The 13,377-nt window shown below is 41.7% G+C and overlaps 1 protein-coding gene across 1 annotated transcript in view; it reads left to right on the top strand.

Moving 5' to 3' along the window:
* The window catches only part of PCM1 (pericentriolar material 1), a 62,695-nt gene that overhangs the window by 19,403 nt on the left and 29,915 nt on the right, over positions 1 to 13,377 (top strand). The window contains exons 15-21 of the mRNA XM_056855074.1: positions 927 to 1,043; positions 2,955 to 3,145; positions 4,336 to 4,527; positions 4,959 to 5,181; positions 6,717 to 6,862; positions 8,209 to 8,405; positions 12,048 to 12,231. Of these exons, the coding sequence (XP_056711052.1) occupies positions 927 to 1,043; positions 2,955 to 3,145; positions 4,336 to 4,527; positions 4,959 to 5,181; positions 6,717 to 6,862; positions 8,209 to 8,405; positions 12,048 to 12,231 (1,250 nt within the window). The remainder of the gene's footprint in view (positions 1 to 926; positions 1,044 to 2,954; positions 3,146 to 4,335; positions 4,528 to 4,958; positions 5,182 to 6,716; positions 6,863 to 8,208; positions 8,406 to 12,047; positions 12,232 to 13,377) is intronic.

The following is a 13,377-nucleotide window of genomic DNA, read 5'->3' as shown; positions in this document are numbered from 1 at the left end:
TAGAAATTTTGTTTTCTCAAAAGCAATTCTTATAAAGAATCTGAAGTTTTGGAACATCTTATTTTACAAAACTAGAAAAAAACAAACGATACACAAACAGAATTAAATGGTTACAAAGACACTTTAGCAAATTAATTTTTTTAGTGTAGCTTTTTTGTTTTTTATAGTTGTAGAGAAATTTAGAAAATGTGACTGCCACTATACTGAAAGATCAGAAATAGGAAGAGAAATATGTGTATGTGAAAGAGACCATGGGTTCTGGTTAGACAAGCAGTGTAAAAACTTACTCAGTTCATGTGATGTAAACCCCATAATCACCCGTGAGTAGAGCACTGTGTCCATCTTCCTTGGGCTAGTTCAGCAGTTTCTGCTAGCATACTCACTGAAGAGTAACATTGATTAGACTAATAAAAATAAATGATATTGTGGATACTGAGTTGAATTCAGACCACTGTGCTCTGTTCTGGTTGTAGAGGGGAATTTGCTTTCATCTTTGTTCTTCAAACTCATGCCCACCACTAAAGGTTAAGGGGTTCCTCAGGAACAGTGTGGGATGCAGTGCAGAGTGGGGGCTAAATTGGGAAGGGAGAAATCAGAGAACAGCCCCACTTCATACATTTTTCCTCAGATGGAGGAGGAGCTTGTGCAAGATGGAGGGGGTGTCTTCTGCCAATATTTCCCTTCCATCTGCAGCTCACACACCCCGTACCTCATCCCACATTGTTCTCTCTGATCCTCAGAGGTGGCTTTTCAAGCTGTTATTAAAAACATAGACAGGGCAGCAAAGATTCCACGTGCCAGCTCCACTCTACTTGCTGTAGTCTGGATCCAGTTCATCATTAATTTAATACTTATGCTCATGGTAGAATATTTATTTTGTTGTAATTACATTTCATTTCATCATGATTTTAACTTTGCTCTTATAGTTGTCATCTAGCCTGGATAACTGTCTGGGTAATGCTCCAACACCAGCAATTAATGAAATCAGCACAGCAAGCAATGCTGTGGTTCAACCAGAAGAACCAACTGGGACTGAAAACGAGGTATTATATATTAATGGCAATATTAAGTTTTCTTTTGCAAATCCTGATTCATTGGACACTTTTTAGAGTTTATTGTTGTAAATGGCTGGTAAATTTGCCTTTATTTTAAAGTAAAGCATGCCGATCAAACCTTTTTCAAACTTGTGACATTTTAAAAATCTGGATAAAATGTGTCCAAGTCTGGAGTTGGGCTATTAAGATTTTAAAAAAAAATTATTAGTGTGATACTGCTCAGTGCCACAGGGTCAAATGAGTAGTTTCATTTAAGGTAAATTAATACTGTGTAAAAACTGGAGATTTGGACTAGGAGGGAGAAACTGGATGAGAAGTGGAGGAGTAAAATAATGGGCACTATGAAAAGGAATAAGACTTACAGTGATGGAATGTTTAGTGGGTGAGACAGATCAGCACCTAATAAAATGCTGATGTGTGGCCATTGAGTGCAAGAATCTGAACAGGTACAGTCTGAGCTGGTAAACCTGTTTTTTAATATGCCTGCCCCCCTTATCCCCGTGTAGTCATTACCTTTGCTTTCTAATCCTCCTACATTACGAAGAGTCTGGCTGTCTGACGTGGTAGCATGTCTTCCATACTAGTCCTGGATGTACATGAATGAAAAAAGTCCTTAATCTTGTGTACGAACATGCAATAACATACAGTAATTTATGTTTTCTAGCAGTTCCAGGTTGGGGCAGTCTAGATGAGTAGGAAAGGCACTTTTGGAGGGAAAAGTGTGATCCTTGTGCTAAAGACAGGATGAGGAAAGGCTTTCCCAACTGACCCTGCCTGGTTAGGAGGCAGCAGGGTTCTTGTGTTTCTTTTGCTATAGCAATCTTAGCACCAGGGATAATGGGGTTCGTTTTGCATACACCCCCTCCAAATTCCTCCCTACTCACCCACCCCTGAAGGTTAACTGGTCCCTCAGGAACAGTGTGGGATGCAGGGCAGGTTGCCTACCCTGGCCCACTGTCAGAATAGGAAGGAACCATTTCAGAAGGGGAAGGTTCTCCCCCCCCCAGCCATATCGTGCCACAGGCCATGGCCATAAGAAGACCCCCAGAGGGAAGGCCCAAACTCACCACACCAATGTAGACCAGAAGGAGGATTCCATCCCTGGCAGCCAAAGGTTATTGTGTCCTGCTCAGGAAAGAGAACCTGATTTTGGAGTCTGGGATCAAGTCTCCCACTGAAGAAACAGGGCGGGGGGCTCCACAAGTCTTGTAAGACTTCTCAGTTGAAATCTTACTTTCACTGGTTCTCAAGACCAGCTTGTGCTCCAGTATGGGGAATTCTGCAGTTGAACAAAGTCTGATCCTCCAGGCCCTTGTTTGCCTGCCCAGTTCCTGAATCCTGTGGACAGCTCCTACCCTGATTCGTTCTGAGCTGACAGCTTTTAACCATATGGGCACCTTGGGTTAGTGATGCCAGTTGTAAAAACAGGACAAGATCTTGTGGGGGCATGGGTTCACGAAACTCTGAAGCTGGAGGGGAGGTCCTGCTCCAGAGAATGCATCTTCCCCTTTCCGTAAAAAGGAAAATCTACCCACTTCTGAGTGGGAGAGCCTGCATACTTACATAGTAGGCTTAGATGGTAACACTATGGAGGAGTAACCTTCTCCTTGTTAAGGATTATGTTTGATTCTTGTCCATGGTTAGGGATAGTTGCTGCTTTTTACATTTTCCTTTGATTCCATAGCCTTAAGAGGGGTGGGTTCTTTTCCAAACCCTGCTTAATTGGCTGTAGGGAAGCCACTCCCCTTAATTTAGAGGGAGGGCCCTTATTGCCAATGGAGGTGCCTTTTCCACTTGTCAAGACTGTCGCATACAGGAAAAGCTGAAAATGAAAACTTGTAGTTAGGACCATATTCTTTCAATTAATTAAAATATCTCCCAACCTTTAATTTCGAACAGATGTGGTCTGAGATACGCAGACATGAGATTTTAAGAGAGGAGTTGCGGCAAAGAAGAAAGCAGCTTGAAGCTTTAATGGCTGAGCACCAGAGGAGAAGAGAATTTGTTGATTCTACACCTGGTGGTGCTTTATCTGTGAGGAGTGATGGATCAGAGGCTCAGTGCACTCCTCAACAAAGCAGAACAGAAAAGTGAGAGGAATAAGTGTTTGTGCTTCATGTAGTTTGCTTTGCTACTATAATCATTCAATATAATGGTACAGACTTGTTGAAAAAAAAAGAACTTAGAAATAGTGTGTGTATACACACATATGCACACACTAGTGATTAGAATTTCCTATGCTGAGCCTGAGTCTGGGCACTGCTTTCTTCATTACAGAAGAAGCACCTCCTGAGTTGATTACTGATGTGATATTGCTGCCGCTTTCATGTCTTTTCTTTTCACCAACAATGCACCAATCAGTTGTGCCAATACTTAAGTTGTGCCAATACAGTTAAAATACAAACAAATAGTTAAGGCTCAATCAGAGCTCAGCCCATGACTAAGGCAGTCTCAAATGCCTTTTTGCAGGCATCTTTTGCCTCTAAGAAGATGTGATTTGAGTAGTCATTATGTATGCTGAGTAACCAGGGTGATGGTTATGCAGCCAGGCTTGCTGCAGTTCACTACTGACTATTTGGACAGATGGTACACTGTTAGGTTATAAAGAGCTAAAAGGTGTTCCAGTTGCCAGTCTTCCTAGAAAGCTATGAATGGAAAACTGGAATATAAAACCAGAAAGATATTTGCCTCTTCAGTACCACTTTGGTCTTGCAGAACTCCTTAAAAAAGGAACACATGAGAGTAAACAAAAGGTGGAAAAGAGTAGGAGTCCAGTAGCACCTCCAAGTTTAACAAAATTTCTGGCAGGATATGAGCTTTCGTGAGCCACAAAAGCTCATACCCTGCCAGAAATATTGTTAGTCTTTAAGGTGCGCTGTGTATGTAAAGTGCCGTCAAGTCGCAGCCGACTTATGGCGACCCCTTTTTGGGGGTTTCATGGCAAGAGACTCACAGAGGTGGTCTGCCAGTGCCTTCCTCTGCACAGCAACCCTGGTATTCCTTGGTGGTCTCCCATCCAAATACTAACCAGGGCTGACCCTGCTTAGCTTCTGAGATCTGACGAGATCAAGCTAGCCTGGGCCATCCAGGTCAGGGCCTTTAAGGTGCTACTGGACTCCTATTCTTTTCTACTGTAGGTGACAGACTAACACGGCTACCCATCGTGATCTGAAAGGTGGAAAGTATACTGACTGCACATGGGATAAAAGTATTGTGTGATCTAATCTTGCTATGCTTTACCAGCAGAATTACTTCTTTTTTTTTCTACATGTAATGCTAGAACAATGGCAACATGGGGAGGGTCCACTCAATGTGCTGTGGATGAAGATGAAGGCGATGAAGAAGCTTATCTTTCAGATGGGCTTGGTCAAGCAGAAGAGGAAGAAGAACAAGACACTAGTTCCAATGAGTTTTCCATGTGTCCCAATAATGTAGATCAAAGTCCCTATTGTGCAAAGGATGATAAGGAGAGGTTAGTTATCATAGGCAACCTTTAATATTTAAAGTTGAAGTTAATTGCTCTTTTTAATTAGGCAATATTACCTCTGCTGCTCATTAAATGGTTTGCATTAATGTATTTTGTACTGCACTGTGTACTCTGGCTGTAACATTGGGCTAGTCACAGTTGTCTTAGAGCTAGCTCGCTCAGCCCCAACTTCCTCACAGGGTGTCTGTTATGAGGAGGGGAAGGGAAGGTGATTGTAAGCTGGTTTGATTCTTCCTTAAGTGGCTGGGAAAGTCATCATATAAAACCCAACTCTTCTTCTTGAGTTGTATTTGCTCTTTAGCCAGACTTTCACTTTCTGAAGTGATACTAAAATTCAAAGTCTGTATGAAGAATTTTTGGGTTGTAAGCAGAATTTTTAAATCTATAACCTTTGTCATGACATTCATTACTTCTAGCTGGAAGAGTCCTCGTCCTCTTTCAACAGATGGGAATTACCGTCCTCTGGCTAAAGCTAGGCAGCAACAGAACATCAGCATGCGGCGGCAAGAAAATCACCGCTGGATGTCTGAACTTTCATACGTGGAAGAGAAAGAACAGTGGCAAGAGCAGATTAGCCAACTGAAGAAACAGCTTGAATTCAGTGTTAATATTTGTCAAACTTTAATGCAGGATCAGCAGGTGAGATGTAAAAAACATTTGTTTCTTTTCTGTTCCACCATTTCTCCATCACTAAAATGTCTGGATTTGATTCACATTGGACACCACAGTTGTGATAGTCAAGACTGGTCAAAGGCAGTTAACCCGTTGTGTTCGCTTGCATCGTTTCAGCTCACTTCCCTTGAAAATGCTGCCAGGTTCTTTAAGATTTTGAAGGCTACTGCGTGTAATCAAAATTCCTGTTATTTCTGGTATATGAAAACTGGCCGGGGAGAATTGGGGCTATTACTGAGGACTGCTGTCAATGCTACTTTAAGGAAAGGGGAGATGGCATTTCCCTTAGCAATTACAGGCTGTCTTCTCTGTTACTGAGGAAGACTATTGTACCTTTGATAAAACAGCACTGCTGGCCTCTGGGTGTCATCTCTTTTCTTTTTTTACCCTGTTTGTTGTAGCTTCCATTTTGGTTATGGATTGAGCAAGTGCTTTCTCCCACCCATAGGTCCTTGTATTAACGAGATGGAATGCGTAGGCCAAACTCCCTCCTGGGTTCTTTGGCCTTGAAGCTGCTAGGTCTAATGGTCTAATTGGCACCTCTATCAGCCTTTCATCTTACTTATCTCACTCTTTGAAACTGCAGTCAGCTGGACCTCCAGTTCTCAGAAAGAGAAGCTTTCATGATTTCTACTAGGCTCAAGCCTGAACCAGTGTTCCTGAATAGATAAGAGACTGCTAGGCAAACCAGTATCTTGACAGTGACCGTTGGAGGAAACGGACAGGGATATCTCTTCATAATTCATATTTCTCATTAGTATTTTATATTGTGGATCACAGGGTATTGTTGCAGTGACAAACACTAGGTGGGGAATATGAGACTCTGTGCTAAAATTGTTGCACTCCTGGAAGGTTGTCATCAACAATACATTTTCAGTTCTTTGGGGGTTGTGACATGGTGTTCCACAGGGGCCAGCTTTGTCACCATTATTGTTTTAAGTAGCTGGGAGAGATCATCAGGCCCTTCTGGGTTGGGTGTTCTCAATATTCTGATGATTCCTACCTCTTTTTTTAATTACCTTAAGCAGATGAGAGTCAGTTTTTGTCCTGAACCATTATTTGGAGGCAGTGGCTTTAAGAAGCTAGGTGACCGACAGATGGTATCCCTAATACTCAAACTGTGTTGAGACAGCTGGACTGGCTACCAGAGTGTTTCTGAATTCAGTTAAAGGTGCTGGCTTTGAAAACTTTTGATGACCTGAACCCAATACAACTCAGACACAGTCTTCCCTATATGAGAGCCCCCCCCCCCCATTGAACTATTCTGGGAAGGCCCTGTGCTGCGTTCCCTCCAGAGCAAAAATGGTCACAGCAAGGAGTAGTGAGGCCTTCACATCCATCTACTTACCTAATTGTTTTTGTGCTGCTAATCAGATTTTATTTTTTAACTTGAATGTTTTTATTTTGCTTGTTGCCTCAAACAATTGAAAATTAGAATTTAGTTATAATTTGACTTGTAATTTGAAAATAAACCAACACTGAAACATGTCTTTTCTTTGCAGACTCTCTCCTGTCTCTTGCAAACCTTGCTTACTGGCCCATACAGTGTGATGCCGAGTAACGTTGCTTCACCTCAAGTGCATCTCATAATGCACCAGTTAAATCAGTGCTATACGCAACTGACCTGGCAACAAAATAATGTTCAGAGGTATGTGTTTTGTAGCCTATCCTTCTCACAGAAACTGAACATGTGATGGTGATACAGAAAAATGGCCTCTTTTATATATTGAGGAGAATCCTTTCTCACGCTGGGTGCATTTGCATACAAGAGCAGAAAACACAACATAGCATTTGCATGCCATTAACTGTGTACTGTTTGTACAGACATAATAGAACTGAGGCTGTTGTAATGGCCTGACAATTATCCTGTGATAGTTATATTGTAATCGATAGGCTTGAGAAGTGAAATTAGGCAATAGCAAACAAAATTGTATTTGCTTGCTTATACAATTCAATTTAATAACCTTTAATAGGCATAGTACAAAAGACAGCTCATACAGATTCTCACGATCGAAAACAGATCACGCAAATCCCTGATGAACAAACCAGGGCCCCTACAGAGTATACAATACAATTAAGTATAAAATAATATAAAATGTACCATATTTTGGAATTAAACAAAAGGTTAAAATAAAGGATTAAAATAATCTAACCATCCAGCCAGACTGTGATATAATAAATGATAATCATGATCATCACAGCAGCAACTTGAAATATTAGGCAGGCTTCAAGCTTGCTTATACCAAGGCTGTGTCAAGTCTCCCTGACTTAATTAGGGCTTATACTAATTGCCTTTTATGAGAAATGGAATGTAGTCCCTTAAACAGTTGCTCTAATGTTTGTGAATGCCGTGTGTGTGTGTAGGTAAAAAAACATCCTGCACTTTGATCAAATTGTCCATAAGAAAGCTCATAACAATTGCTTGAAAACAGAGCTGCAGTAGGCAGTCCTGTAGCTGTTACGTGAAACTCGCCTCTATCAAAGCCATTTAAGTCGTTGCCTCTAAAGGCATGATGTAAGCACCTCTGAGCTTATAGAATGTATTTCCCAAAAGAAATAACGGTTTCAAACCCGTGATCTGTCTGTTCTTAGACTCAGTGCTGGGATGCATCCATTAATTCATAGTTATCTTAAATATGGAACGGAAAGAACATTGCTGACATGATAAAAAGTCAAGAGTCTATACCATTAACAATCTGGTCTGTGACAGTATACTCTGTTTTTAGAGGGAGAAGTGCCAGAGAGTGTCTTGGCCAGTGAAACAATAGCAAAAGAAAGAGACCTTCACTTGGCTGGCTGGCTGGCCTCAAGGTGGAAACAGTTTTTGTTGGTTTGTCAGTTGCCACCAGCCACTAAGGAATGTAGACTGTACACAGATGTTCCTGGAAGATGCCTTGCAGTAGGCGAATATTCACGTATGTGTGTTAGTTATTTATGGAAATAAAACTAATTCTTTTATGTCATTCTGCTCAAAAACCACTGTTATTTTCACAGGTTGAAGCAAATGTTGAATGATTTGATGCACCAGCAAGAGCAGCAGCAGAAGCAGGAAAGAACGCCAAAGAGAAAGAAAAGCAGCCAGGCACCGCCACCTCCATCGCCAGCTGTGTTTTGCCCCTTCAGCTTTCCGTCCCAAACAATGAATCTTTTTAACATGCCTGGGTTCACAAATTTCTCTCCTTTCCCACCAGGTAGGCCTCAGGGGAGCTGTGAAGGGAAATGCAAACTTAAGTTGCTGCAAACCTCCTCCACCTTCAACCAAGAGGAAAGGTGGAATATAAATGTTTTAATAAATGAATACTGTATCATTTAATCTCCATCTTCTTTCGTATTTGCATTTTTCCAACTTAATTCTATTGGGTTATGATCTGCCACAGTCTTTGGCAAAATTTCTGCTTTCCCAACTTTTGTAATAAATGTTTTTGATAGTCAACACATGTCTATTCTTGAATATGATTGGTGTCTGTCAGAAAAATATGTAAAATCGTTTTCATCTGGATGACGTGCTAGCCAGGTGTCTTCCAGTTCTAACATTCCTATATACCTGAACACATTTTTTGAGAGTTTTCCTCCAATATTCTTAGATCTATATTTCTTTGTATCTAAGACCCCATTCATATCTCCAAAAATTAAAATATCCCCTTATTAAAAGTCTAATAATGCTTGATAATTTTTTTAAATCAGTTTTAATGTTATTTGGAGGATATACTGACGCCAATGTCCATACTTGTCCTTTTGGTAGTCTAACCTTCAGAACCAGATATCTTCCATTTTGATATTAATTTTTCAAGTAATTCTTCCTAAAACTGGGTCCTTCTCCCCCGCACTGTTTCTCGCCTGTTCCAGTGTGATAAGGAGGGGGTAGAGAGCCCTTTTATCAGTTCCTCTGTGCCACTTCCAGAGTGAGGTATAGTTGTCGGATTTAGTTAAGAGCTCACAGCAGGGCAGGAGGGAGGGATGTGTGACTGACTGCACAGGTGACTACTTGGTGAACAACAGTTACAGGTAAGTGCAAATCTGTTTTCATTATCATGGTACCTATGCAGTCCCACATGGGAGGTGCACAGGATGCATCGATTTCAAGGGATCGAGCCATTCGATGAGTTCTGTATGGATGTGGAGATTCTTACTTGGGAAGTATATAGATGGTTCTGGCATAGCATTATTGGGTGAAGTGGTCTGGCTGGCTGTCTTCATAAGCAGATGGATCATAGTCAAAAGCCAGCTCACCTAGTGATTGTGCCTAATGATTGTGCCTCCTTGCGTGGCTCCAGCAGAGGATCTGGATCATCCAGAGTATAGCGGCCTGCTTCTGCTTGGTCGGAACCAAGGGGAGCATATGGACCCCAGTCCTGGTCATAATAGTCACTCTGGAGGCCTTGGTACAGGGATCAGAACAGCATCGGATACAAATCCTTAGGATCCGATTGGGATGGTGGATCCAAACAGTAAAATGGGGGGGGGGGGTTGGCTGATGACAAGAGATGAGAGGTTCTGGGTCTTGTACTTCGCCTTCTAAGATGGAGCTGGGAGAATATGGTGAATAACCCGATGGAGAGGGTGTTTTTGGAGTGGAGACTTGTCTCCTTGACTGGTACCAAAAATGGTTTGTGAGGAGCTGGGTCTTGAAGATGAGGACAGGTAGGGGTAGAAAAAGACTTTGACTTGGGAGGCTTTTCTGGGTGTTCGTGCTGAGCCTTTTTAGGCAGTGGTTCTGAGGAGCTAGGCTGTAGGGATATGGGGCAGAGCCCATAGCTTTTTTGTTGGGCTCTGTCTTGGAACTGTTAGAACCAAAGATTCTTGGATCTGTGTATCGGTGTTTGAGGACAGCATTGAGCCTGGGTTTTTTTCCTGAGCGGGTCTGGATAAAGCCTTTTCCCAGGGCACCACTTTTAGGCAGGAAGCTCTGTCATTCCTTGCCTTGGTGGTAAGCTGGCAACAAATAGAGCAGTGCAAGACATCATGCTCTTAACTGAGCTATTTCTTGTGGTTGTCTGTGTGGAGGATTTTCTATCCACAAGACCCACAAGGAGACAGAGAGCGGAGGTAAAATTGTTGTCAGTTTATGCTAGTTGGTAAAAGAGAGAGAACTTCTAGTAATGAGCCTCTCTCAGCAGCAGCAGAAAGAGAACTGAGGGAAGGGTGCATCTCTCCTTATCTGGCTGGAAGATGACGGAAACAGCATCTAGGAACATAGGGGAAGGGGACAGAGTGCTCTCAGCCGTTTTTTTGAGCTTCAGAAACCTCTCTGGTAAGCCTGGGCATGCACAGTATCCATGTGGGACTGCACAGATATGATCTGCACAAGTTCCATCAGGGGAGTTAATGGGTTGTTTAAATAGGGTACCATATTGTGAGAGAGTATCTCAATGTGGTTCTGGCCAAATCGACACTCTTCAGCAATCCTTGTTTAGCTGCGACCTGCTCAGCGAAGCTAGAGAAAGATGGATAAAGCCTTTTATCTGGGAATCTTGTTTGTAAATTGGATAATTTGAGGGTTCTTTTAGCAGGGGTAGATTGCCCGTTGCCAGGTTTTTATCTCAGTCAATCAAGAAAAAAAAAATACTAATTTCCTTATTTATGTAGATATCTGTTTTCAGGGCTGAATTGGCCATATGAACAGTTATCATTAAAGTAAGATCTGCACAAGTTTGCATATGTATGAAACAGTGAGCATTATTTCTTGGTTAACAGGGTTAATGAAAGGTTTCAATCAGTTACTTTAATTGTATAAGTGGTGGTAGTCCCTCATACTACTTTCTGTATTGTGTGTAAGTATAATTTCCTTTTCTTTCGAAATGAATGGTAGCTTGCTCAGATGTGGCTCGTGTATTCCTGCTGCCCTAATATGTAATAAGCTGCTCTCAGCAGTGCTGAGTCTTTTTTACATACAAGCTGGCATATTGTGACGTGCACTTGTCTTCCAGAACAGGATTCCAAACAGATTGTTCTCAATTTGGAATCCTGCTCTGCAGGGTAAGCGCAACCCATAGTCTGCCGGTCTCTGTGTAACAGCAAACAAAGAGTTGTAAGTTCAGAAATAAGTAGAGGAAGAAGGGGTAGGGGACAAGGGGGTCATGTAAGAATGAGCCTGGGGCTCACTCATAATGGCAAACCATGGTTTGTGGTTGCCTTTGAACCAAGCCATAGTCAGATTTACGATCAGCATCTAATAAACTCTTTTGAATTGTTCAGTTAGTCAAAAACTTTTGTTTTGGGGAATAAATATGTGAATCCTTTGCTGTAAGCGATACTAATACATTTTAACCTAACTTGCGTCTGTGTTGGGAGAAAGGCAGATTGAAAATGGCTTAAATAAAATATATTATGCCCTTTCAGTATCCTAAGATTGAACATAGACCAGCTATAATTTGCTAGAGCATTTCTATAGTGCCATGATTTCAAACAGAGGCTAGAACAATTATCCTAAGTCTTAAACTGTCTGTAAAAAGATGAAGTTGGTGTATGGTTTGATATAGTGCTTGGTTAAACAGGGAATACTATGTTTAATGAATACGGTGATTTGGGGGCTTTAGTAGTGCTTGAAATCAGTAAAACTTTCCAGTTAAAATGGAGTTTGAGGCACTACTGCTTCTTAACAGAGCAACATATATTGTCAGTTACTTTCCTCAATCTCTTTAAAATCTGTTCGTCGTACCTTCTTGAGAACAGAGCAGAAGTACTGCGCAATGTGCCCCTCTCGTCCTGCCATGAAGCTCACTGGGCGGCCTTTACAAATCATTCTACTAAATCACAGCCTAACATATCTCGTAGGTGGCTGTGAAGGTAAAATGGAGTCATCCCATATGTTCTACCTGTTATTTTTGCTATAGGTATCAACTTTGGTTCGCTGTTTCCATCTGGTTTGGGTGACTTTCGACACAACTGTGCTGCTCAAACCTGTGAACAGCAGCCTCAGCAACCACCCCTGGAACATAACAGTACTGAGAAAGCTGAATATATGGCATTTCCAAAGCCCTTTGAAAGTAGTTCCACTGCTGTAGGAGAAAAGCCAAGGTACTGAGCTTCAACTGAACCTTTGTCTGTGAGCAACATTGCGTTGAAACCCATATTACACATGCTTGCTTTTTGATGCAGCGTTCTCTGTGATATACTGTGTTTCATGTTCCCTGTGATTTGCTACACTTCATATTGAAAGAGTCCAATGTGTAGTAAGACTTTTGGCTTACTGGTTTGTTGGTATTATATAAGCCACTTTCACTCAGATAAATCATTAAATGGCTTGGCTTGGATCTGGCTGTGACTGCAAGTTCTGGTTTGTTTCCAGATTGAGTACACCTAAGAAACCAGTTCGTTTCTGGTTTATATGGGGAAAACTAACCAAGTGGTGAACACTTCAGTGCTAATTTCAGCAACTACGAATGCACTGTGCTGTTGCCCATCCCCTGAAAGCTTGAGAAGGGAGGTTGGCAGTTGGCAAAAACCACGCGACAAAGCTTTCATGAAAATAATTAGAACCTTCTCTATGAAACGTAGTATTTTAAAAAATATATATTTTGCAATGTTCAGTGCAATCCTAAAGAGAGTTACACCCTTTAAGTCCTGAATAAGTCTAGAAGACTGTAACTCTTTAGGATTTCCCTGCTAATAGTAGCCCTGGATGCAGCACATCTTCTGCTGTTTTCAACTTTATGGTCTTTGATAAGAGTATAGAAGCCAAGATTTATCCGAGCTGTGTAAAAGCCCTCCCAGGTCCTAGCTCTCAGTTTAGTCTGATAAGGACCAGTGAGATAACTTTGTTATTTTAGCTGCACCCTTATTCTGAACCATGATCCTGAAAAATGTTTAGAGATTTGGTTTAGGTTGAATTTTGGTTCAGAGAAACGTATTATGCTTCTGGTTTATGCCTGATCAATGTTCGCTATCATTAACATAAACCTGAATTGGGTAATCTGAGTCTGATTTTTGGAATTTGGGACTTGGTTCCTGCCATAAATCTCCACCAGTGGAAGGCATTTCCATCTCTAGAACATGTTTTCCTTGCCGCCGCCGCCTCATCGTCGCCCAAAATGATCTCCTTCCGCGACTTCTGTGAATAGCATGAGGGGAGAGTTGGAGGTCTGCGGTTTGGATGTGGGGATACCAGTGAAAATCATCCACCCCCTTTATATTAGTAGAAACCTGCCGTGGGGTTCAACCCAG

The sequence above is a fragment of the Euleptes europaea genome, chromosome 9 (assembly GCF_029931775.1).
Source record: "Euleptes europaea isolate rEulEur1 chromosome 9, rEulEur1.hap1, whole genome shotgun sequence".
Classification (NCBI taxonomy): domain Eukaryota; kingdom Metazoa; phylum Chordata; class Lepidosauria; order Squamata; family Sphaerodactylidae; genus Euleptes; species Euleptes europaea.
The sequence above is the reverse complement of the archived record's forward strand: the minus strand, read 5'-3'. Positions and strand labels throughout refer to the sequence as shown.